This window comes from Petromyzon marinus, chromosome 36 (assembly GCF_048934315.1).
Source record: "Petromyzon marinus isolate PM22_M1 ecotype Great Lakes invasive population chromosome 36, UKy_Petmar_22M1.pri1.0, whole genome shotgun sequence".
Lineage (NCBI taxonomy): Eukaryota > Metazoa > Chordata > Hyperoartia > Petromyzontiformes > Petromyzontidae > Petromyzon > Petromyzon marinus.
This window is the reverse complement of record NC_133702.1, coordinates 10,611,058-10,633,646: the sequence shown is the minus strand read 5'-3', so window position 1 is coordinate 10,633,646 and position 22,589 is coordinate 10,611,058. Positions and strand designations below refer to the sequence as shown.

At 52.3% G+C, this 22,589-nt stretch overlaps 1 protein-coding gene across 1 annotated transcript in view; it reads left to right on the top strand.

The window, feature by feature from the left end:
- The window catches only part of LOC116949293 (S-adenosylhomocysteine hydrolase-like protein 1), a 29,603-nt gene that overhangs the window by 3,117 nt on the left and 3,897 nt on the right, over positions 1-22,589 (top strand). The window contains exons 2-16 of the mRNA XM_032966429.2: positions 1,081-1,183; positions 4,520-4,636; positions 5,136-5,236; positions 5,941-6,043; positions 8,562-8,656; positions 10,118-10,224; positions 10,647-10,763; positions 11,055-11,118; positions 12,303-12,391; positions 14,075-14,145; positions 14,425-14,519; positions 14,978-15,076; positions 16,147-16,215; positions 19,604-19,682; positions 21,174-21,294. Of these exons, the coding sequence (XP_032822320.2) occupies positions 1,081-1,183; positions 4,520-4,636; positions 5,136-5,236; positions 5,941-6,043; positions 8,562-8,656; positions 10,118-10,224; positions 10,647-10,763; positions 11,055-11,118; positions 12,303-12,391; positions 14,075-14,145; positions 14,425-14,519; positions 14,978-15,076; positions 16,147-16,215; positions 19,604-19,682; positions 21,174-21,294 (1,430 nt within the window). The remainder of the gene's footprint in view (positions 1-1,080; positions 1,184-4,519; positions 4,637-5,135; positions 5,237-5,940; positions 6,044-8,561; positions 8,657-10,117; positions 10,225-10,646; positions 10,764-11,054; positions 11,119-12,302; positions 12,392-14,074; positions 14,146-14,424; positions 14,520-14,977; positions 15,077-16,146; positions 16,216-19,603; positions 19,683-21,173; positions 21,295-22,589) is intronic.

Genomic DNA, 22,589 nt, shown 5'->3' with positions numbered 1-22,589 from the left:
TCGCGAACAGCACTTGCCCTGACAGTCTGTTAAGGCTACACGGGGGGGGGGGGGATATTGGTTGTTGGGGGGTGTGTTGAGGGTTGTCTTTACGATTTTATTTCACGCAGTTGCTGGGCAAAGCGGCCAGCCACACAATTACACCGTCGAAGTCTTAAGAGGTAAAGGAGTCCAACGGGCATCTTTAATTAGAGCCAGGTTATTATGTGCTTGGGGGAAAAATAGAGCTGATGGGGAAGGAATTCCCAGGTGAGGCGCAGCGAGGGGAGGACACAGAGGGGAAGGAATGTTCACCTGAGGGTTGAGTGAGTGAGGGTTGAGTGAGTGAGGTGAAGTGATTGAGTGAGCGGACGCGTCTGGTGAGTGTAGGTGAGTGAGTTCGTGCGCTGTTACACGCTTATTATTTAACTCACTGTCTGTTGTTGTTGTATCCTTCAATCTTGTAGCTCAATTTTAACCCACTTCCCAATGTGGTATCGAATGCAAACTTAGTATACTTATGTCTTACTGATGACAATACTATATTCTATTTAAAAAAACACATCTTTTAAAACATTCATTTTTATATGTTATGTTTCGGCTTTGGTCTAATTGTCCATGGTCAACTGACGTTGGCTGTAATTGGCCACGGTCCCCTTACGTTGTGGCAAGCTTCGGGGCCACTTCCTTGAGCCGTGGAGTTCTTCCATTACGAGTAGGGTACGTTTCATTAAAGCTTGTTTAAAATAAAGTATTTTTAAGTATTAATTCTTTTTGATCTTCGGTGTTTTTTTTTGGGGGGGGGGGGGGGTTGAACAAGAGTGCAGATGAGACGAAACAGCGTTTGTCAAGGTGTTCGACTTGGCTGGAGGCATGAACGTGTGAAGTTCGTGGTACAACAGGTAACCACCGGCACAGACCGAAGACAAAGTTCCCCCGTATAGCCTTCGACTGTTGGGGCAAGTGGTGTTAGCGAGCACCTAAGAAGGCCGGCACGGCACACGAAGGGGTGGGCGGCCAGCACCACGCCCGGCCGCCTTTGTAGAGGAGTGACAGAGAGCTGCGCGTTCCGCTTGTGTTGCTCTTGTCATCGACCCACAGGACCCACAGGACCCACAGGAGGATCACCGGGCTCGCTTCGACCGCAGCAGCCGACGGCCTCGCTCGCGGTCGCGCACGGACTCGTACGACAGCTTCGCCCTAGGTTAGCGCTCGTCAGCAGCACGTGCGCGACACGACGACGCCACGACGCCGGGTGCATGTGCTCGCACAGACGCCGACGACGTTGATGACGACGACTATGACGACGACGACATTGATGATGACGATGTTGATGACGGTGATGACGACGACGATCACGACGTTGATGACGACGATGACGACGTTGATGACGACGATGATGATGACGACGATGACGACGTTGACGACGATGACGACGTGCGCCCCACAGAGATGCGTTGCGCGCGAAGAGAGGCGCAGCACGGACACGAGACGAAGATCCCCCCAAGATAGCCTTCACGGGGCTTTTGGGGGGCGAGTGCTGCTAAACGTCGTACTCAGATTGTAAATGTTGTGGCTTAGCTCTCCACCACACTGGTGTGCTGTACTAGTGACGAATTGGCTACGTTCTGTTTACGTGACAACCCTTAATAGTTGGCTGTGTCGGGTGGTGGCGGGTTTAACGACACATTTATCTATTTACGCGATCTAAGCCCAAGAAATATCTATTATGGATGACAGAGGACGTTACATGGTCTGAGATATTAAACAATCATACATAAATTAAACAAAGCAAGAAAATTGCTAATGCTGAAATAAATTACACCGCAATAGTTAGCGTATATAAACAAGTGATAAAATACGCTCGCAGATTCCCAGTTGTTAAATCAAAGTCACAGTTGAAAATGTGTCTGGAGCTCTGATCCAGCGTGAGAGTTTCAATTCTTGATGGTAAATTTACCAGATTTAGAGAGGCCACAGCCAAGCGAGAGGAAATAATTGCCAATGTAGGGCACGACAATCGTCGGTGGGTGAAGTATCATGGGTGAAATAATTAACATCTGTCCATGGGATCCGAGATAGTGTGTGTGTGTGCGTGGCCTGGGGCATTGAGAAACTAACGGAGGCCCTCTTATCTGCATTCTCCGGGGCCTGGGTGGAGGGGGCCGCTTGTGCTGTGACACCGGCCAAGGAGCTTAACATCTGGTTTACTCCAGACCGGTTTAAGGAGGGGGCCCATGTGATTAGTGGCAGCATGGTTATCGTCGCTGCGTGCGGCTGAGTAGCAATTAACAGCCACAACTCCTTTATTCCCGCTCCATAAAGTGCACGCGGACCCATTAGACGCGGGCAGGTGGGTGCGGGCGGGAGGGGGGCAGTGAATTGAGTGCCCCGGCCAACACCACTGCTGTTCCGTGAAGGTCACGAGGTCGCCCGCCCCCTCCCTCCCCCCCGAATGCAGCAGTAATAACGCTTAATAGCGCAAGCGACATGGATCTAATGATGGCTGAGACGCGTAAATGACCCTGGTTAACTGCCGTTGGAATGTGTGCGGTGTGTGCGCGCGGTGGAGGGCAGTGGTAATGCTGTTGTCGCATTGTGGTAAAGTTCACCCTTCACGCGTCCCTTGCCCAGCTGTGTGGTGAGAACGCACAGTGTCCGTGCCAGTGCACTCAGGAGCGAGGGGTGGCGTATGGAGGAATAGCAACGTCTTAGGAGCGCGACATTAAGTTTCTTAGTTAATCTCAGAGATGGTTCCAGGGAATGAATGAACAGTGGACGTGTATAGGTGTTACGGGAGCGTGACACGCGGTTGTAGGGCGGTGGCCACAAACACGTCCGCTACGGCCACCACCCTGGGGGGCTGTGGGGGACGCTGTGATCCCTCCCAGCCCCACCCCTCAGTGAGGGACAGTATAAAAGGTGGGACCCGGAGAGCTGAGGGGGAGTTCGACCCAGTCAAGACGAAGAGCCAGTGAAGAATGAAGATCGACTGGCCAGACCCTGGAACTCCTTTGACTCGCTGCCCTTTTGAGGGCCGGGTAAAGCAAACCAGGGGGTACGACACCAGAGCCGCGAGGGCCGATGTCCTTCCGAGGGCCGGACTCGTGTGGCTGGTGGTCGGGACCTGCGCCGAAGCTGGGCCAGGTCAGATAGCCTCCTGAGAGAGGACCAGGATAGAGGGAACCAGGGAGCTAGCGTGGGCTAAAGCTCGTGGAGCGTTCCCTCTATAGAGTACGGGGGAAGAGGCCGTTACCTCTTCGAGTATCAGGGTCGCTACTGTAATTGAAGTATCTGTAATAAATACGTGTTGCCTCAAGTGAACAGTCTCTGACGTAAATAAGGCCACTACAGACGGATATTCGCTAAAAAAAAGTCAAAGTGATTTCTTGCGGGGCTTATCTCTCTTTATTACAGCCCTGAGCCAGTGGTGTAAATTCCACATTCCTATGGTGGGGGTACGACTATCCATAGGACAACCACCGTTGACTCCCCCCCCTACAAAGTGATACCAATTGTTATCGACCACGGCTGGATAATCGGCCGAGTCAACCCCCAGCGCAGGATTTGAACTCGCAACCTTGTGAGCCACTCGTTCTCCAGCCGATGCCACTGTTCGGAATTGTTCATCACGTTGGCACTGTGGAGCGTCCTTGACTCTCCGCGTGTGGCTCAGCTGTCCGCAGCATTCGCCTGACGTTCTTCACGCGGTCCACGACCGTCACCCACTGTGGCCGTGGCAGTGCGAAGCGATGAGGCCCGACTGTCGGCTCAGCTGTCAGCCTCTTCTTTGCCACCTCATTAGCCACCAAATCGGTTTGACACATCTCTGCTGCCCTCATTCGTGAAACCTGGCCACCGGCTGTATGTACTGTACCATATGTTGAACCTCTTTAGCACCGTACGTAGCCAACCGCGCAAATCGGAGGTGTGGGGAAAGGGCGACAAACTAAAACACAAAAATCAGTTCGAAAGAAATTCGTTTTGAATATCGATTTAAAAGTGCATAGCTCCAGTGGCTTCCTAGTATCGGAAGGAAGAGCGTTCCAGACGGCCGCAAAAGCGCATCTGAAAGCGCACAATGCAGTGACTCTCTTCGTTCGATGGCCAGTCAAAAAACACTGCGAGGATGACTGGGCAGGAGATCTGCGTGTCCACCCGTACGTTCACGCGTGTGTTCACCCATGTCTGTGTGCATTGTGCGGGGAGTGGTGGCATAGCGGTTAGCACACTTCGCTATCAAACATGGAGACCTGCTTTGATTATAATAGCACGCACAACGTGAGTGGCGAATGACATCTGAACCATTCCTGGGTTTCCCCTAGTTCGACTCGGCCTTAGATGAGTGCCCAGTGAATTATGAAACATCAGCATTTGGGAGAGAAACATGTGGCCGACTGTGGTGGTGGTGGTGGTGGCCACACCATCCCTTGACGGACCGTGGCGGCTTTCTTCGGTGCTCTCTAACAGCATGGTCTAAGTAGGCTACACGGGGTGTGTGTGTGTGTGTTTGGGTTCACGTGTGTGTGTGTGGCTGCAGATAGCTCGGATGAGGAGGGGGTGTCGCCCCGGGAGACGGCGGGGGACGATGATTACTGCGTGAAGGATGCGAGTCGCGCAGAGCTGGGCCGACGAGAAATCAGCATCGCGCAGCAGGGTGGGTCCACCCCGTGCACAAAGCGCCCGCACCTCAGATTACCACGGTTGGCTACGTACGGTGCGAAAGAAGTTCAACATACATCGCGTGCGAGTCCGCGGCACTGCCTAGGTCCTGGTGGGATAGGCCGGTGTCAAGGTGCGGATTGACCTGCGGGAGTGTTTCCATCTTTCATGGGTCAGAATCGGAATATTTAGACTGCAGGAGGAATCCGATGATCTATAAAGCTCTTTTTCACATATGTCCAGTTAGGGGCGGGTCAGAACGTGACAACAATAAACAACACAAAAACACGCTAGGAGTGCAAAGTATAGCCAAATCACTTTTTTTAAAAAAAGTTTACAAATAAAAATCAAAATACAGAGGAGAAAAGGAGTTCCAGACGCGTGGGGATGCAGTGGCAAAATAACGGCGCGAGTCGAGCTGTTGGCCGTGGCTCCCAAGGTCACGTTGGCCGTGGCTCCCAAGGTCACGTTCCCACTGCCCTTTGTCCCCGCAGACATACCGGCGCTGATGGCGCTGAGGAAGAGAGCGGCGCGGGACCGGCCTCTCGCCGGGGCGCGCATCGTGGGCTGCACGCACGTCACGGCGCACACCGCGGTACGAGCCCTTAACAGCGCTCCCCCCACCCCCACCCGGCCCCGGTCGCCTTTGTCTCCCCCAGTGCTGATGTTTACACACTGAATCAGGTAGTCATTTGAGGCCGAGTCGACCTAGGAGGAGGACCCGCGGGACCAATTCAGGTATTCGTCACTGATGTGTCGTGAGCGGGAATCGAACTCGGGGTTCGCAACGTGGTGCGCTATTTATGAAACTATTTTTTTATTTTAGCAGGTATGAAACAACCTGGCTTTTTAATGATAGCTCAACAAAGTGGATTATCATCACGTGGAAATGTTTAGCAGCCAAATACTTTAAACGCATGACGTTGATTCTAAAAGTGGAGGGGAAAACCAGAGGACCCGGATTAAGAAATCCACGCGACCGCGGTGGGAGAGAGACATGGCGACTCCAAATACACAGCAGCACGCGTCAGGGTCTGGATCGAACCCACGACCTCCTGCATACCAGGCGAGGTAGTTAACATCTCGCGATCGCGGCGCCCCGCTAACCACTGCACCACCGGCTCCCCACCACATGCACTTAACCTGGGAGTGGATGGAACATTAGAAGCTATCGACCGCGACGAGGAGCATAGATGTGGGGGCAGCTTGTAATGAAGAGGGGGTGGAGGTGGCTGGAGGGCCGGGGGGGGGGGGGTCTGTGGGGTGGCTCGCAATAACGAGGTGGGCGTGCGTGTACAGGTGCTGATTGAGACGCTGTGCGACCTCGGAGCCGAGTGTCGCTGGGCGGCGTGCAACATCTACTCCACGCACAACGACGTGGCCGCTGCACTGGCTGAGGCCGGTACGCACGTGCGCGTGTGTCCATGTGTTTCAACAAGAGTAATAATGCCCACTTGTAACGCGCCGCCGCCGCCGCCGCCGCCACACCCGCACACCACTCGCTCCTAGCTCTCGTAGAGAGAGAGAGAGAGAACGACTCAGAGGCGCGAGGAGGAACCACAGACGAGCAGGAAGGCAGCAGCAACCACGCGGTGAGGAGGCGCCAACAACAATTGCCCAAGCTCTGCGGTCCTCTAGATATTTAAAGGTGTTATCGGCAAATTAATGAGTGCTTACATGGGGGCGGAAACCAGATGACCCGGAGGAAATCCTTGCATGAGCATGAAGGGGGTGAAACGCTCTATGCCATACAGACGGCACCGGTGGAATTCACTTTTTGCTGCGCCTGGCCTTCTGGCGAGCCAGGGTATGGGGCTCCTCCTCAACGCCCACGGGAAGGGAGACGGAACAGATGGAGATTAGTCCACGCACTCTGCTGTACCGCCGTCTCCTGGAGAGCCAGGGTATTACTCCTCATCGACACTCACGGGAAAGGGAGTAAAATAAGTAATATTTAAAAACACTTAAAAAAACATGCTTTAATGAAATGTATCGTACAAGTAGTGGCAAAACTCCACAACTCCAGGAAGTGGCCCCGAAGCTTGCCATAACGTAAGGGGACCGTGGTGAATTACAGCCAACGTCTGTTGAGCGTGGAAAATTAGACCAAAGCCGAAACATAACATATAAAAAATAATGTTTTAAAATGTTTTTTTTTTAATGATAGAATATAGTATTGTCATCAGTATGACATAAGTATACCAAGTTTGCAGTCGAAACCACATTGGGAAGTGGGTTAAAATAGAGTTACAAGATTTGAGGATACAACAACAGACAGTGAGTGAAATAAAAGTGTGTAAAATAAAATAGTTTTATTCACCAGGTAAGGCCCCCTGAGCTACGTAGCTCTTTTTCAAAAGCGACCTGGCCACAAATGGCAGCTCAACGAAGTGGCTTATCACGTGGAAATGTATAGCAGCCAAATACTCTAAACGCATGTTTATAAATGTGGAGAGAAAAACCGAAGGCCCTGGAGAAAAACCCACACGACCACGGGGAGAGAGACACGCAAACTGCCAATATACAGGGGCCAGGGAAGGGATCGAACTCACAACCTCCTGTATACCAGGCGAGGTAGTTAACATCTCCTAGCCACCGTGGCACCCTAAATGTTTAGCAATCCCACCAACGATTACACGGGAAATCTTTGTGTGCGCACGCGTGTCTGCGTGTTGTGTCCGGGTGCATTTGCGTGTGTGTTGTGACTTGCGCTATATTTCCCTGGATCTTTGGTCCTTAAATTCTAAGTGGAAGGGTCACCAGGCCCCTCGCCCCCATCCGTAATCTCCGTGGATGTGAGCTCGCCATGAGGGAAATCAGCTGGCTCAAGTCAGCCTTCCCCCCCCCAATGGCATTGTTCATAACACACCACGAAGTTACCGTCTGACAGCACGAGGAGGTGGGGTGGCGGTATGTTTTTGCCAGACCGCATTAATACAAGCCCCGAGTTCTATTCTTGGCCATGGCCAACATTAGTGTTGAGTCATAATCGAATCATCCCTTGGACTTCCCAAGTTGGAGTCCGCCTTACGTGATTAACGTAATGCAGCTTGTTAACATCAGGGCTGGGGAGACAAAGGTTGACCTGCCACGTTTCCTGGCCACACCACCCCCTCTCGTATTGTATGTCAGCCTCAGTAATTTATCACTCAAGGTAATTACCTCTGTAGCATCTGCGGCTACACGCAAGGCCCAGCAATAACTTATCACCACAGCTGTGGCTACTGGTCCCGTGCCATCTCCGGAATGCCAGCGACGGTGAAAAATATTGAGTGAGAAATTGAGCCCTGGCTGCAACGGTTTGGAGACGTGTGGTGCGAAAGAAGTTCAACATACAGGGACTCCTCTACTTACGAACGACTTAGGTTCCAGAGGGTCCGTTCGTAAGTCGATTTGTTCGTAAGTCCAACGTTACTCCTGTCTATTCCAAACGTGTTGTACGGCATGTACACTAAACACGGGGAATGGCTTTACGAGTTGTATAATCTCCTGTAGATGTAGGTGCCACTGGTTCTTCATGTTCTGCAGATGTAGATGCCACGCTTCTGAGACATGATGGGGGTTCGTGAAAATCACAGAGAACGTCGTAGTGAACCGCACAGCGACAACGCAACGGCAACAGACGATGGCGGCGGTCCAAGCAGAAATGTTGGGAATGATGGGTAACGACACCAAACAACCACCACCATCTATTGCGCGGTGGTTGAACTTACGACTCTCGATCCGAACAGGCAACTGGACATACGGACCAGCTTTGTTCGCATTTCTGAAAGTTCGTTGGTCGAATGTTCCTAAGTAAAGGAGTCCCTATACCACACACACATACAACGGGGGGGGGCGTTTGTCTCTGATCGCCGCGCGCGAGCACTTGCCGCACCAGCGGCACAGCGCTGACAGCCGTGCCCGCCGCTCGTCTGCAGGGTGCTCGGTGTTCGCCTGGAAGGGCGAGTCAGAAGAGGACTTCTGGTGGTGCATCGGGCGCTGCGTGTACTCAGACGGCTGGAAACCGAACATGGTGACTCTTTTCTCTCTCTCTCTCTGTAAACAAACTCTCTACTGCACTCTGCCTGTATGTGTGCGTGTTGAACTTCTTTCGCACCGTACGATGCCAACCGTGCTAATCGGAGGTGCGGATGAAGAACAACAAATTAAACACAAAAAGCAGTTCTAAAGAAATTCGTTTTCAATTTGGACTTACAAGTTGCGCAGCTCCAGTGGCTTCCTAATATCCAAAGGAAGAGGCGTTTCAGAGGGACGCAGAAGCGCATCTGAAAGCGCCACGTGATGCAGTGACCACCGTCTTCCTTCGATGGTTAGCCAAAAGTCACTGTGAGGATGACCGGAGTTTGCGTGATATTTTATGTTCCTTGACGGGATGAGCAAGGGCCGTTGCCCGAAACGTCAACTATTATATACGTTTTATTTTTAAGGCCATATTGTGTTATTTCTGAATGGATAGATTTTTGTTGTTGTTAATTGTACCCGTGCTCCACTGCCAACGCAGTTTTGTCACCAACTAATGAATGTAACTAAATACTCTCTCCTGTGTATGACTGTGACGAAAGCATGAACCATATTACTTCACACTGCCACAACTATATGTATGTGAAGGTGGTGGGCGAGTGAGTGGGTATAAGGGTTACTGCGTTAGTGAGTGGATGGGTGACTGGGTGGGTGGGTGAGTGGATGTATCTGCAATTCACCAACTCTCAGGCAAAGCAACTGTTATCCAACAGTTGAGCCTCATTGTCCAGAGTAAATGATCACCTCTATGTAAACATCAAAAGCATAGTCGGTCCACATAAACAACAGCATCATAACAATGGCTTCATTTAAGCCCGGTCTGTCCGGGTGGGTGGCCCGAAAGTGTGCCACGCGTGTCACCGGGCCTGTGCTTCATCCCCTTGTTAAACAAAGGGTTCTCCTGTGGACAGATGCGAAGTGTTTAAGGATCAATGTTATTGAATGAATTGATGACTCGATGCCTGCTTCAGCAGTAGCGTCACCCACCACGCACGCACAGGCACAGCAGTCAGTTGGGAGGGTGGACGTGTGGTGTCCACCTGTAAAATCTAAAACTATTAACTACTTTTTTATTTTACCAGGTAATGCCCACTGAGCTATGTAGGTAATTTTTCAGAAGCGACCTGGCTACAAATGATCGCCCAACGAAGTGGCTTATCAAGTGGAAATTTATAGCAGCCAAATACACTAAAAGCATGTTGATTCTAAATGTGGAGGGGAAAAAATCTACACGATCACGGGGTAGAATGCGCCAGACTCCAAATATAGAGGCGTCAGCGTCGGGATCGAACCCACGACCTGTATGTATGTTGAACTTCTTTCGCACCATACGTCGCCAAACGTGCTAATCGGAGAGATGTGGGGGTAATTAAGACCTCGCCACCACTGCGCCCCATGTCCGACTGCGCCACCCTGTGCTCCGAGAACCTCCTGTGCTTGACTCCTACCCCAGATCCTGGACGACGGGGGGGACCTGACGCACTGGATGTACCGCAAGCACCCCAACATGTTCCGCCAACTCAAGGGCGTCGTGGAGGAGAGCGTCACCGGCGTGCACAGGTGGGGGGCGAGCGGGAGAGGTGGGGGGCCGAGCGGGAAGAGGTGGGGGACCAAGCGGGAAGAGGTGGGAGCCGAGCAGGAAGAGGTGGGGGGCCGAGCAGAAGAGGTGGAGGCCGAGTAGGAAAGGTGGGGGGCCGAGTAAGAAAGGTGGGGGGCCGAGTAGGAAAGGTGGGGGGCCGAGTGAGAGAGGTGGGGACCGCGCGGGTGTAGGTGGGGGGGGGGCGAGCGGGAAGAGGTGGGGGTCGCGCGTCCTTCATTTGCTCTCCGATGCGCTCTCGGGTTGTGCTGAGACGCGTTGTTCAGCGTGATGTCCGACGTTTCGCATGCTGGGAGCTTCTTCGGGAACTGAACGGCTCCAGGCACCACCACGCGGCGCGGCGGTGACGCGCTGTGCTTGGTGCTGTGCGCCGTGCTGTGCGCAGGCTGTACCAGCTGTCGAAGTCCGGCAAGCTGACCATCCCGGCCATCAACGTCAACGACTCCGTCACCAAGCACAAGTTCGACACGCTCTACACCTGCCGCGAGACCGTGCTCGACGGGTACGCCCTCCCAGAGCCGGCACTTGGTACTTCTGTGTCATCTACTTCCGCGAGCCGTTCTCTAACATGGAGGTGGGGGGAGGGGGTGTCGCACTGCTCTGAGAGAGGTCCGAACGGATCCTTAATCTGGTGGCGAAGCGATGCCAAGTGTGCGATTGGTGAACAAAACGTAGCTGTGTCCGATCCGTGTGATTCCACGCAACCCTGCCCAGCGTGGGTGTCCTGTGTTCCTGTATCGGCTCGCTCGCTCGCTCACTCACGCCTCGCCCCCCTCCAACCCTGCGTCCGCAGGCTGAAGCGCACGTGCGACGTGATGCTGGGCGGGATGCAGGCTGTCATTTGTGGCTACGGAGAGGTAGGTGCCAGTAAGCCACGTGACAGTCTACACGGGTGCTCTGCACTCATTTTCAGAGGGGGGGGGGAGGGGGGGGGCACTTTCACCGATAAGACATCATCAGTGTGAGGGACCGCCGCACATTTGAAACCATCGTGGATTTGACAGCAGCACGATGATGATGATGATTATGGGGGGCGTTTTCACATTTTGTGTATTGTTGGGGGCCGCACGTTAGGGGCCACACTAAAGGCCACCAGGGGCCACCAGTGGCCTTGCAATGAAGAATGCTGCTTCACACCATATCGGCCTCCACGGCGAGTTCGCGAGTTGTAGCTATCTGGGGCGGCGATTCCAGCGATGAAACGATTCTTGTTTTCTCGCTGTATTCTCCTTCCCTCGTCTCGTTTGCAACTGTTTTGTTCTCTCCGTTGGTCTAAATGTAACAGCAGCATGCGATTCGCATACAATTTATACAATGGATTCTCACACACACGTGTCTACATGTACTGAGCTTAAGAAACAGCTTTACTCAATGAATCGATGCATCTTGCCTAGTGCCACTCCAGCGAACGGGCAGGCACTCGCCGGGCATCGCCGCGTGCACCCGTTGGTATTTATCGCACAAACGTCAATTCTGCCGGCCCAAAATTTTCTTGGGGAATTCCGCAATTTTATGATCGTGCTTTCGGTGTCACGTCATGAGGCGAAGAATCCATTCGGATCTTTCGCAGAGCAGCGAAACCTTTTTGTCTTTGAGAATGGCCCATGGAAGCGGATATCACAGAGCTACCGCTGAGAACCCTCAGAGAACCCTGAGAGTGATGTCTGGTCCACACACAGTACAGTAAAACACTTTTCCACTTGGTCTGCATATGAGAGGAATGACAAATTAAGTGCGGTACCAAATTTTATGCAACGGTTCACTCATTGGTAACCGAGATGAGACCATCAGCTCTCTACACTTGAGAACATGGTCCAATCACAGGCGACTGCCTGCATCGAACCCAGGATCTCAGCGGTGTAGGCTCAGCCCTTTGACCCCTCCAGCCACCCGGCCACTTCCGACGAGTCACGGAAATAAACGTACGTGTCATTTTTGCCGTTACGGTTGATCGAAGCTCTCGCGCAGATACGTGGTGCGATGCATATACGACGGCCGTGGCAATGCTGTGCCCAACGTGGCATGTGTGTGGGGGCCACAGGTCGGCAAGGGCTGCTGCGCTGCGCTCAAGGGCCTATGCTCCATCGTGTACGTCACCGAGGTCGACCCCATCTGTGCTCTGCAGGCGTGGTGAGCGCACAGGGAATAATTTTTCCCGTTTTGAGTCACAATCGATTTTTGGGCGAGCAAATGTATTAACCCATGTGTTACTGCTTCGGCGCACTGGTAATGTTAGACAGAGCGATCCACTACCTTTAACTCTTGAGTCATTCGACGTTTCACTGGTAGTTGCAACAAGCATCATCAGGCAGTCGCCAGAATTGTGAAAATGTCCTCCAGTCTTGGGCCTTAATTAGGTGATGTGATGTCATCAATCCGCGCACACAACGGAGCAGGAAGTGATACCTAAAGGTTCATGTATTTGAATAAATTATGTTCTGTGATATTATTTTGGGTTTGTTAACATGAAGGTATATTTGCTTCCATGGTGATACAGGTTTGTCATAGTTAATTAGTTACACTAAATGTTTTAGTAATGCTGTGTTAGTTTCAATGAACGTGAATACATTATTTAATTTAGGTAGTGATTGCCGTTTTAAATAGCTCGTTTTTTTCCCAACAAATTTCAAATTTGCTTTATTGGCATCATGCCACGAGACCATGTGTCCATCTGCAACTCCGCGGAACGTGATATCGCAGAACTACCTTCGAGATGCCTTCAAGTGACCTCTTGTCCACACCAGGGGGCCACTGCACATGTCGACAGCACGTGCCCTGCTGTCGACATGTTTATCAAATGGCGATAAAACCAATTATTTTATTGTTTGTTTGTTTTGAAGTCGCAGAAATGGAATTGAGCAACATGAAATTTAAAACCCACCCCATGGGGTGCTGTGCGCAGTCATCGGTGACCCGAGCATCCGTGCTCTGCACTTGAAAACCCAAAACCCCTGGTCGATGGGGGAAAAAAAAGTCTGCACTTAGTAAAAACATCCTTTCAGCGTATATACCTTGTAAAACTCTGACGTCACAATGGAATTCTTATTAGCCTATCAAAATTCATGAAGCGCCTTCTACCAAGGCGCTTTAAAGCGATTATAAAATTGCACGTAAGGTGATAACGACATTAAATTAAGAATTAAGATATTGTAAGTAGGTGGTGCAATTTTGAAGACAGAAGAGGGATTGATAAGGATGGGTTGGGATAGGGCCCTGGTCGTAGCTGGGGGGCTGAAAAGCAATGAGGCATCATTGCATTTGGAAGACAAAGGGGGTCGGCGAGGGGCAGGAGCCATGAAGGGGGGGGGCAGCCCCCCAGTTGTCCATGCCATTGTCTTCCTTCTCCTGTCCAAGTTTAGGCTCAACAGCTTCCTTTTCTCTGCCTAGCACTGTCCCGTGTGTTAAAGATACATCTACATCTACACACCTTGTACCTACTCAAGTAAACGTTTCATTAATGTGTCTTTAATATTATACTACAAGGTGGCAATGCATGGACTGCACGTTGAACTTCTTTCGTGCCAACCTTGCGAATCGGAGCTGGGGGAATGGACAAATTAAACACAAAAAGCAGTGCATAGCTCCAGTGGCTTCCTCGTCCCTATTACATTTGCACTCTATACCCACATTCGAACACAGCATCTCAGCCGTCCCAGCTCAATGCTCTGACCTCTAAGCCGCCCACCCACTCACCCGTGGCTAGAGGGAATCTTAAGGTTTGGGCAAGACAGGCGAGCGCATGGGGAGCTGGAGTGGAGCGTTGCCCGCGCTTCTGCTACACGCTGGTGCATGCGTGGTCGCGTGCGCGTGCAGCATGGACGGTTTCCGAGTGGTGAAGCTGGGCGAGGTGGTGAGTCTGGTGGACATGATCATCACCTGCACCGGTGAGTGCCTGTGGTGTGCGTGGGTGGTGGCGGTGGTGATGATGACGACGGCGGTTGGGGTTGAGTGTTGAATTGTGGTGATGGTGGCAGTGGGTGACGTGTGTTGGTGGTGGTAGTGAGTGTCGATCGGTGGCGATGGTGGTGGAGGTGATCGCAGTGAGTGTTGAGTAGTGGTGGTGGTGATGGTGGTGGCGATGGTGATGGCAGTAAGTGAAGATCGGTGGTGGTCATAGTTGAGCGGTGGTGCTCTCCGATGGTGTCGATGGTGCCGCTGCGCAGGGAACAAGCACGTGGTGCGGCGTGAACACATGGAGCGGCTCAAGGGAGGAGCGATCGTGTGCAACATGGGACACTCCAACACCGAGATCGATGTGGTAAGGATCCGTCACGTGGGTGCATGAGCAAAGGCAAAGATCCCCCGTGTAGCCTTACCAGACTGTTGGCACAAGTGCTCTTAGTGAGCACCTATGAAGGCTGACACGGCACACAAGGTGGTGGGTATCAAGCACCACGCCCGGTCGTCTTCGTCTCCCTAGTGGAGATGTTTACACACTGCACCAGATGCTCATTTGAGGCTGAGTCGACCTAGGGGAGGCCCTGTCCTGGGCCTCGACTAGGTCGGCCGTAAGCGGTGAATCTAACCACTGCACTATCACTCCCCACTCTCACACACACAGACACACGGCCGTGCACGGGACATCTGCTGTGGTGTGGGTCGTGTTTTGGGGTGAGTGTCCTCATAGGGATGGGTGTGGGCCCTGTGGGGGCGAGTGTGGGTCACGTGGTTCTGAATGTTTTTGTTTGCGTGTCCCGTGCGACCACCCCCCACCAGGCCAGCCTGCACACCACTGAGCTCACGTGGGAGCGAGTTCGCCCTCAGGTCGACCACATCATCTGGCCAGACGGCAAACGCATCACCCTTCTGGCCGAGGTCAGTGCCAGCACCGGTCCGAGTGTTCGGCTGAGGTTATCCTACAAATGCCGAAATCACCGGGTCCAATGAAGCTTGGGAAGCAAAGCAGGGTTGAGCCTAGTTACTGCTTGGATGGGTTGACCACTGTGCATTAAACAGGTGCTGTCGGTCGCTGGCGCACTACGCTATCGGCAGAGGGTGGAGCCGACAAGGCGATTGTTGTCTCTTTCTACTCTCCCACATCTCTGCCCTGCGCCCTTTTATGTAAGGACAAACTAAAAACACAAAAAGCAATCTATATTTGAAGTTTTCGTGACTGCAGGGATCCATACTCCTTGGTTCTTTCGGTAAAGTCACGACTTTACCGAAAGCACCAAAGAGTACACAAATAGCAGTTCAAGAGAATTACGTTTTCAATCTACGTGATTATTTAAAAGGGCATAGCTCCAATGGCTTCCTAACATCGGAAGGAAGAGCGTTCCAGACGGCCGCAGAAGCACATCTGAAAGCACGCGATGCGGTGACCGTCTGTGGTCGATGGTTAGCTAAAGCCGCTGCGAGGATGACCGGAGTTCGCATGATGATGGTTTACGCTCCATGACGAGATCAGCGAGGTATTGTGGTTTATTTATGGTAGGCACTTTGTGTGTAGTGAGTGCGTCCTTATAATGGCTTCGTTCGGTAACCGGAAGTCGATGCAACTCCACGAGCACTGGCTTGACCAGCGTGGTGAAGTAGGGTCAAATTATTTCCACGACCCATGCGCGTTGTCACGTGTATACGAGTGTGCGCGTGTGTATAGTGGAGTGTCGGTACAATGATTAGTGCACTGTGTTACAAACCCAGCGACCTGAGTTCGATGAATGGTGGTGAATATCTGAACCCAGTCGCGGGGCTGCTCTACGTCGACTGAGCCTTGCATGAGTACCTGCTGTGCCTTGTAAACAACAGCACTGGGGAGGCAAAGGTGGCCACCCACTCCCTCGTGTGCCATGCTGGCTTTCGTAGGTGCTCGCTAACCGCCCTTGCCCCAACAGTCTGCTAAGACAACAAGGGGGGAAATCTTTGTCTTTGTGTGCCATGAGCAGGGCCGGCTGCTGAACCTGAGCTGTGCCAGCGTGCCGACATGCGTGCTGTCCGTCACCGCCACCACGCAGGTGAGATTCCCGGCTACGTGGCCGATTTGCTCAGGGTGCCGGCAGCACCGGAGGTTCTGGGGTTTGAATTTGGGTTTTCGACCGCCGATGGGAAAATAAATACCGGGTTCCCAAATGTAGTGAGCTGGGTGGACTGGGCTTTTCGCATTGCACTGCACCAAAAGCCACTGTCAGCCAGTATTGAGAATCTAAACGTTCAGTTTAACACTTAGGCTTTCGCGATGAAGATTATGCATAACAGACAGTTGTGTTTACGGTTCGATTGCGGAAATATAAATACAGTATGTCGTTAAACCTGCCACCACCCGACACAGCCACTTAGTAAGGTTTGTCACATAAACAAAGCGTGCCAATTAGTTACTAGTACAGCACACACTGCTGTGTTGGAGAGTAAACCAACAACATTTACAAATCGAGTACGACGTTCCGTCGTTAATTACAACCAGCCTCATCAGGCGACAACCAGAGTTGTGGATAAATCCTCATCCTGTTTCGGTCTTAAATAGAGGGTGGGGGGGGGGGGGGTAAATGTATCCACTAGTGAGTCAATAAGGTAATGTAGTCAGATAAATTACAATATGATATCCATTATCATTGGTTGGGTTATTCAAACGTTCGTTTTGATTGCCATACGACCAGCACTCTTTGCAGGGAATATGAACGTTTCTTCCCCTAGTGTGGATACCACACTATTGAGTGTTCTTTTCCACTAGGCTCTCTGTGACCTCACCTTCAGGGGTCATTCTCTGCGACAAGGTGGCACACTGCTCACTTGCAAGAGTTCCAAAAGGAAACGTCTTCGTCCCATGACTTCCACGCCCAGTGCACGATTTGAATTCGCAGTCTTCTTCATGTCGTATGGCTACTGACGTTGATGCAGAGCAACAACGTACAATTTCACATTCAGGTGGTCAAGCCAGACAGCCACGTCACGATCAGCGGAGCGTATCGCCGTGACGTCCCCTTCGTGTGTCTGTGGATCGGGGCATTGCGTCGTTTGTTATGCGTTGCACGGCCTTTTCGGAGAAGACAAACTCAGCAACGTAAAACTGACAAATAATAATGGTCACGTGGTCAAGAAGCAGCAAGAACGCCAACCGCTCCACCTGTACCCCCGATCTCGCTCACTGCACGTGGCACCCCTCACTGCACGTGGCACCCCCTCACGTCACGTGGCACCCCCCTCACTGCACGTGGCACCCCCTCACGTCACGTGGCACCCCCTCACTACTGCACGTGGCACTCCCCTCACTGCACGTGGCACCCCCTTCACTGCACGTGGCACCCCCTCACTTCACGTCACACCCCCTCACGTCAGGTGGCACCCCTCTCACTGCACGTGGCACTCCCCTCACTTCACGTCGCACCCCCTCACGTCACGTGGCACCCCCTCACTGCACGTGGCACCCCCTCACGTCACGTGGCACCCCCTCACTGCACGTGGCACCCCCTCACGTCACGTGGCACCCCCCTCACTGCACGTGGCACTCCCTCACTTCACGTGGCACCCCCTCACGTCACGTGGCACCCCCTCACTGCACGTGGCACCCCCTCACGTCACGTGGCACCCCCCTCACTGCACGTGGCACTCCCTCACTTCACGTGGCACCCCCTCACGTCACGTGGCACCCCCTCACTGCACGTGGCACCCCCTCACGTCACGTGGCACCCCCTCACTGCACGTGGCACCCCCTCACGTCACGTGGCACCCCCCTCACTGCACGTGGCACTCCCTCACTTCACGTGGCACCCCCTCACGTCACGTGGCACCCCCTCACTGCACGTGGCACCCCCTCACGTCACGTGGCACCCCCCTCACTGCACGTGGCACTCCCTCACTTCACGTGGCACCCCCTCACGTCACGTGGCACCCCCTCACTGCACGTGGCACCCCCTCACGTCACGTGCCACCCCCTCACTGCACGTGGCACTCCCTCACGTCACGTGGCACCCCCCTCACTGCACGTGGCACCCCTCTCACTGCACGTGGCACCCCCCTCACTTCACGTCGCACCCCCTCACATCACGTGGCACCCCCTCACTGCACGTGGCACCCCCTCACGTCACGTGGCACCCCCTCACTGCACGTGGCACCCCCTCACGTCACGTGGCACCCCCCTCACTGCACGTGGCACTCCCTCACTTCACGTGGCACCCCCTCACGTCACGTGGCACCCCCTCACTGCACGTGGCACCCCCTCACGTCACGTGGCACCCCCCTCACTGCACGTGGCACTCCCTCACTTCACGTGGCACCCCCTCACGTCACGTGGCACCCCCTCACTGCACGTGGCACCCCCTCACGTCACGTGCCACCCCCTCACTGCACGTGGCACTCCCTCACTTCACGTGGCACCCCCTCACGTCACGTGGCACCCGCTCACTGCACGTGGCACCCTCATCTCGCGTCGTCTGTTCAGACAGGACCACCCCCCCCACCCCAGTGCCGGATGATCCCAGTAGCAAAAGTAGCTACACATGTAGTAGTAGCTACTACACATGCAGTAGTAGTAGCTACATATGTAGTAGTAGTAGCTACACATGTAGTAGTAGTAGCTACATATGTAGTAGTAGCTACTACACATGCAGTAGTAGTAGCTACACATGTAGTAGTAGTGGCTACACATGTAGTAGTAGTGGCTACACATGTAGTAGTTGTGGCTACACATGTAGTATTAGTGGCTACACATGTAGTAGTAGTAGTAGCTACACATGCAGTAGTAGTAGCTACACATGTAGTAGTAGTAGCTACACATGTTGTAGTAGTAGTAGCTACACATGTAGTAGTAGCTACACATGTAGTAGTAGTAGCTACACATGTAGTAGTAGTAGCTACACATGTAGTAGTAGCTACACATGTAGTAGTAGCAGTAGCTACACATGTAGTAGTAGTAGTAGCTACACATGTAGTAGTAGTAGCTACTAATGTAGTAGAAGTGGCTACACATGTAGTAGTAGTAGCTACACATGTAGTAGTAGCTACACATGTAGTAGTAGCAGTAGCTACACATGTAGTAGTAGTAGTAGCTACACATGTAGTAGCTACGGGTCCCGCACTTTCAAGGGCCCCGCGCTAAATGATTTCAAGCTTTCAATTCCGGTTCAGTGATTCTGCACTTGCTCTATTACTATAGTACTATACCGCCTTCAACTTTAACGAACGACTGGGTGTTTAAGGTTAACGATTTGTCGTATTGTCTGGCTGTACAGCAAATCAAAAAATACAATTACTTCACTTTACCGTGCGAGTTAAAAATTTATGTGTTTTAATATTTACGTGTTCTTTTTTTTTTATTTAGGGCCCCTTCATAGCTTAGTCCGGCACTGACTCACGTCCTGTTGGGCCCCCCTCACCCCTGGCCCCCCTTCCCCGGGTCTGCGCACACAGGCCTTGGCTCTCATTGAGCTGTACAACGCGCCCGAGGGCCGGTACAAGCACGATGTCTACCTCCTGCCCAAGAAGCTCGGTAGGGCCACTGCCCGTGGGTAGTTGTGTGTGTGTATGTGTGTGTACTGTGGAGGCAGAACAAAAACAACAAATTAGTGACCTCCCAAGGGCATAGGTTCACTTGGGCTTTAGTGGAAAGCCATGACTGCTGGAGTGGCGTGTGGGAAGTTTGGAATAGCCTCGGCACGCACAGCACTGGTCAACATCGAAGCGCACGTGCTACGTATGTGCGTGTTTTAACAGAAGAGCGGTAGTGTCACGGTTAGCGCTACGCTGCGCTACGAACCCGGCGACCCAAGTTCGATTCCCGCTCACGGCCAACACCGGTGACGATTATCTGAACCGGTCCTGGGCTTCCCTTGGGTGGACTCAGCCTCAAATGAGTACCTGGTGCGATGTGTCAACATCGCCATTGGGGAGACAAAGGCGGACGGTGCTGGTCACCTACACCCTCGTGTGCCGTGGCTGGCCCAAATAGGTGCTCGCTAACAGGGTTTGCTTCAACAGTCTGTTAAGGCTATACGGGGGATCTTTGCCTTATTAGCAACCTTGATGTGTACACCCTGGTGTGTGTGGTGAGTAGGTGAGTGTATCGCTGTGTGTGTGGTGAGTAGGTGAGTGTATCACTGTGTGTGTGGTGAGTAGGTGAGTGTATCGCTGTGTGTGTGGTGAGTAGGTGAGTGTATCACTGTGTGTGTGGTGAGTAGGTGAGTGTATCACTGTGTGTGTGGTGAGTAGGTGAGTGTATCGCTGTGTGTGTGGTGAGTAGGTGAGTGTATCACTGTGTGTGTGGTGAGTAGGTGAGTGTATCACTGTGTGTGTGGTGAGTAGGTGAGTGTATCACTGTGTGTGTGGTGAGTAGGTGAGTGTATCACTGTGTGTGTGGTGAGTACTGGTGAGTGTATCACTGTGTGTGGTGAGTACTGGTGAGTAATGGTGAGTGTATCACTGTGTGTGTGGTGAGTACTGGTGAGTAATGGTGAGTGTATCACTGTGTGTGTGGTGAGTACTGGTGAGTACTGGTAAGTGTATCACTGTGTGTGTGGTGAGTACTGGTGAGTAATGGTGAGTGTATCACTGTGTGTGTGTTGAGTACTGGTGAGTAATGGTGAGTGTATCACTGTGTGTGGTAGATGAGTACTGGTGAGTAATGGTGAGTGTATCACTGTGTGTGTGGTGAGTAATGGTGAGTGTATCACTGTGTGTGTGTTGAGTACTGGTGAGTAATGGTGAGTGTATCACTGTGTGTGTGGTGAGTACTGGTGAGTAATGGTGAGTGTATCACTGTGTGTGTGGTGAGTAATGGTGAGTGTATCACTGTGTGTGGTAGATGAGTACTGGTGAGTAATGGTGAGTGTATCACTGTGTGTGTGGTGAGTACTGGTGAGTAATGGTGAGTGTATCACTGTGTGTGTGGTGAGTACTGGTGAGTAATGGTGAGTGTATCACTGTGTGTGTGGTGAGTACTGGTGAGTAATGGTGAGTGTATCACTGTGTGTGTGTGTGGTAGATGAGTACGTGGCCAGCCTCCACTTGCCGTCCTTCGGTGCGAGCCTCACCGAGCTGTCTGACGAGCAAGCGCGCTACCTGGGCATCAAAAAGGACGGCCCCTTCAAGGCAAACTACTACCGGTACCAAACCACGTGAACTACCAGTCACAAACCACGTGAACTACCGGTACCAAACCACGTGAACTACCGGTACTAAACCACGTGAACTACCAGTCACAAACCACGTGAACTACCGGTACCAAACCACGTGAACTACCAGTCACAAACCACGTGAACTACCAGTCACAAACTACGTGAACTACCGGTACCAAACCACGTGAACTACCAGTCACAAACCACGTGAACTACCAGTCACAAACCACGTGAACTACCAGTCACAAACCACGTGAACTACCAGTCACAAACCACGTGAACTACCGGTACCAAACCACGTGAACTACCAGTCCCAAACCACGTGAACTACCGGTACTAAACCACATAAACTACCAGTCACAAACCACGTGAACTACCAGTCACAAACCACGTGAACTACCGGTACCAAACCACGTGAACTACCAGTCCCAAACCACGTGAACTACCGGTACTAAACCACATAAACTACCAGTCACAAACCACGTGAACTACCAGTCACAAACCACGTGAACTACCAGTCACAAACCACGTGAACTACCGGTACCAAACCACGTAAACTACCGGTACTAAACCACGTGAACTACCAGTCACAAACCACGTGAACTACCAGTCACAAACCACGTGAACTACCAGTCACAAACCACGTGAACTACCGGTCACAAACCACGTGAACTACCGGTACCAAACCACGTGAACTACCAGTCACAAACCACGTGAACTACCGGTCACAAACCACGTGAACTACCGGTACCAAACCACGTGAACTACCAGTCACAAACCACGTGAACTACCAGTCACAAACCACGTAAACTACCGGTGCCAAACCACGTGAACTACCAGTCACAAACCACGTGAACTACCAGTCACAAACCACGTGAACTACCGGTACCAAACCACGTGAACTACCGGTGCCAAACCACGTGAACTACCAGTCACAAACCACGTGAACTACCAGTCACAAACCACGTGAACTACCGGTACCAAACCACGTGAACTACCAGTCACAAACCACGTGAACTACCGGTACCAAACCACGTGAACTACCGGTACCAAACCACGTGAACTACCGGTACCAAACCACGTGAACTACCAGTCACAAACCACGTAAACTACCGGTGCCAAACCACGTGAACTACCAGTCACAAACCACGTGAACTACCAGTCACAAACCACGTGAACTACCGGTACCAAACCACGTGAACTACCGGTACCAAACCACGTGAACTACCGGTACCAAACCACGTGAACTACCAGTCACAAACCACGTGAACTACCAGTCACAA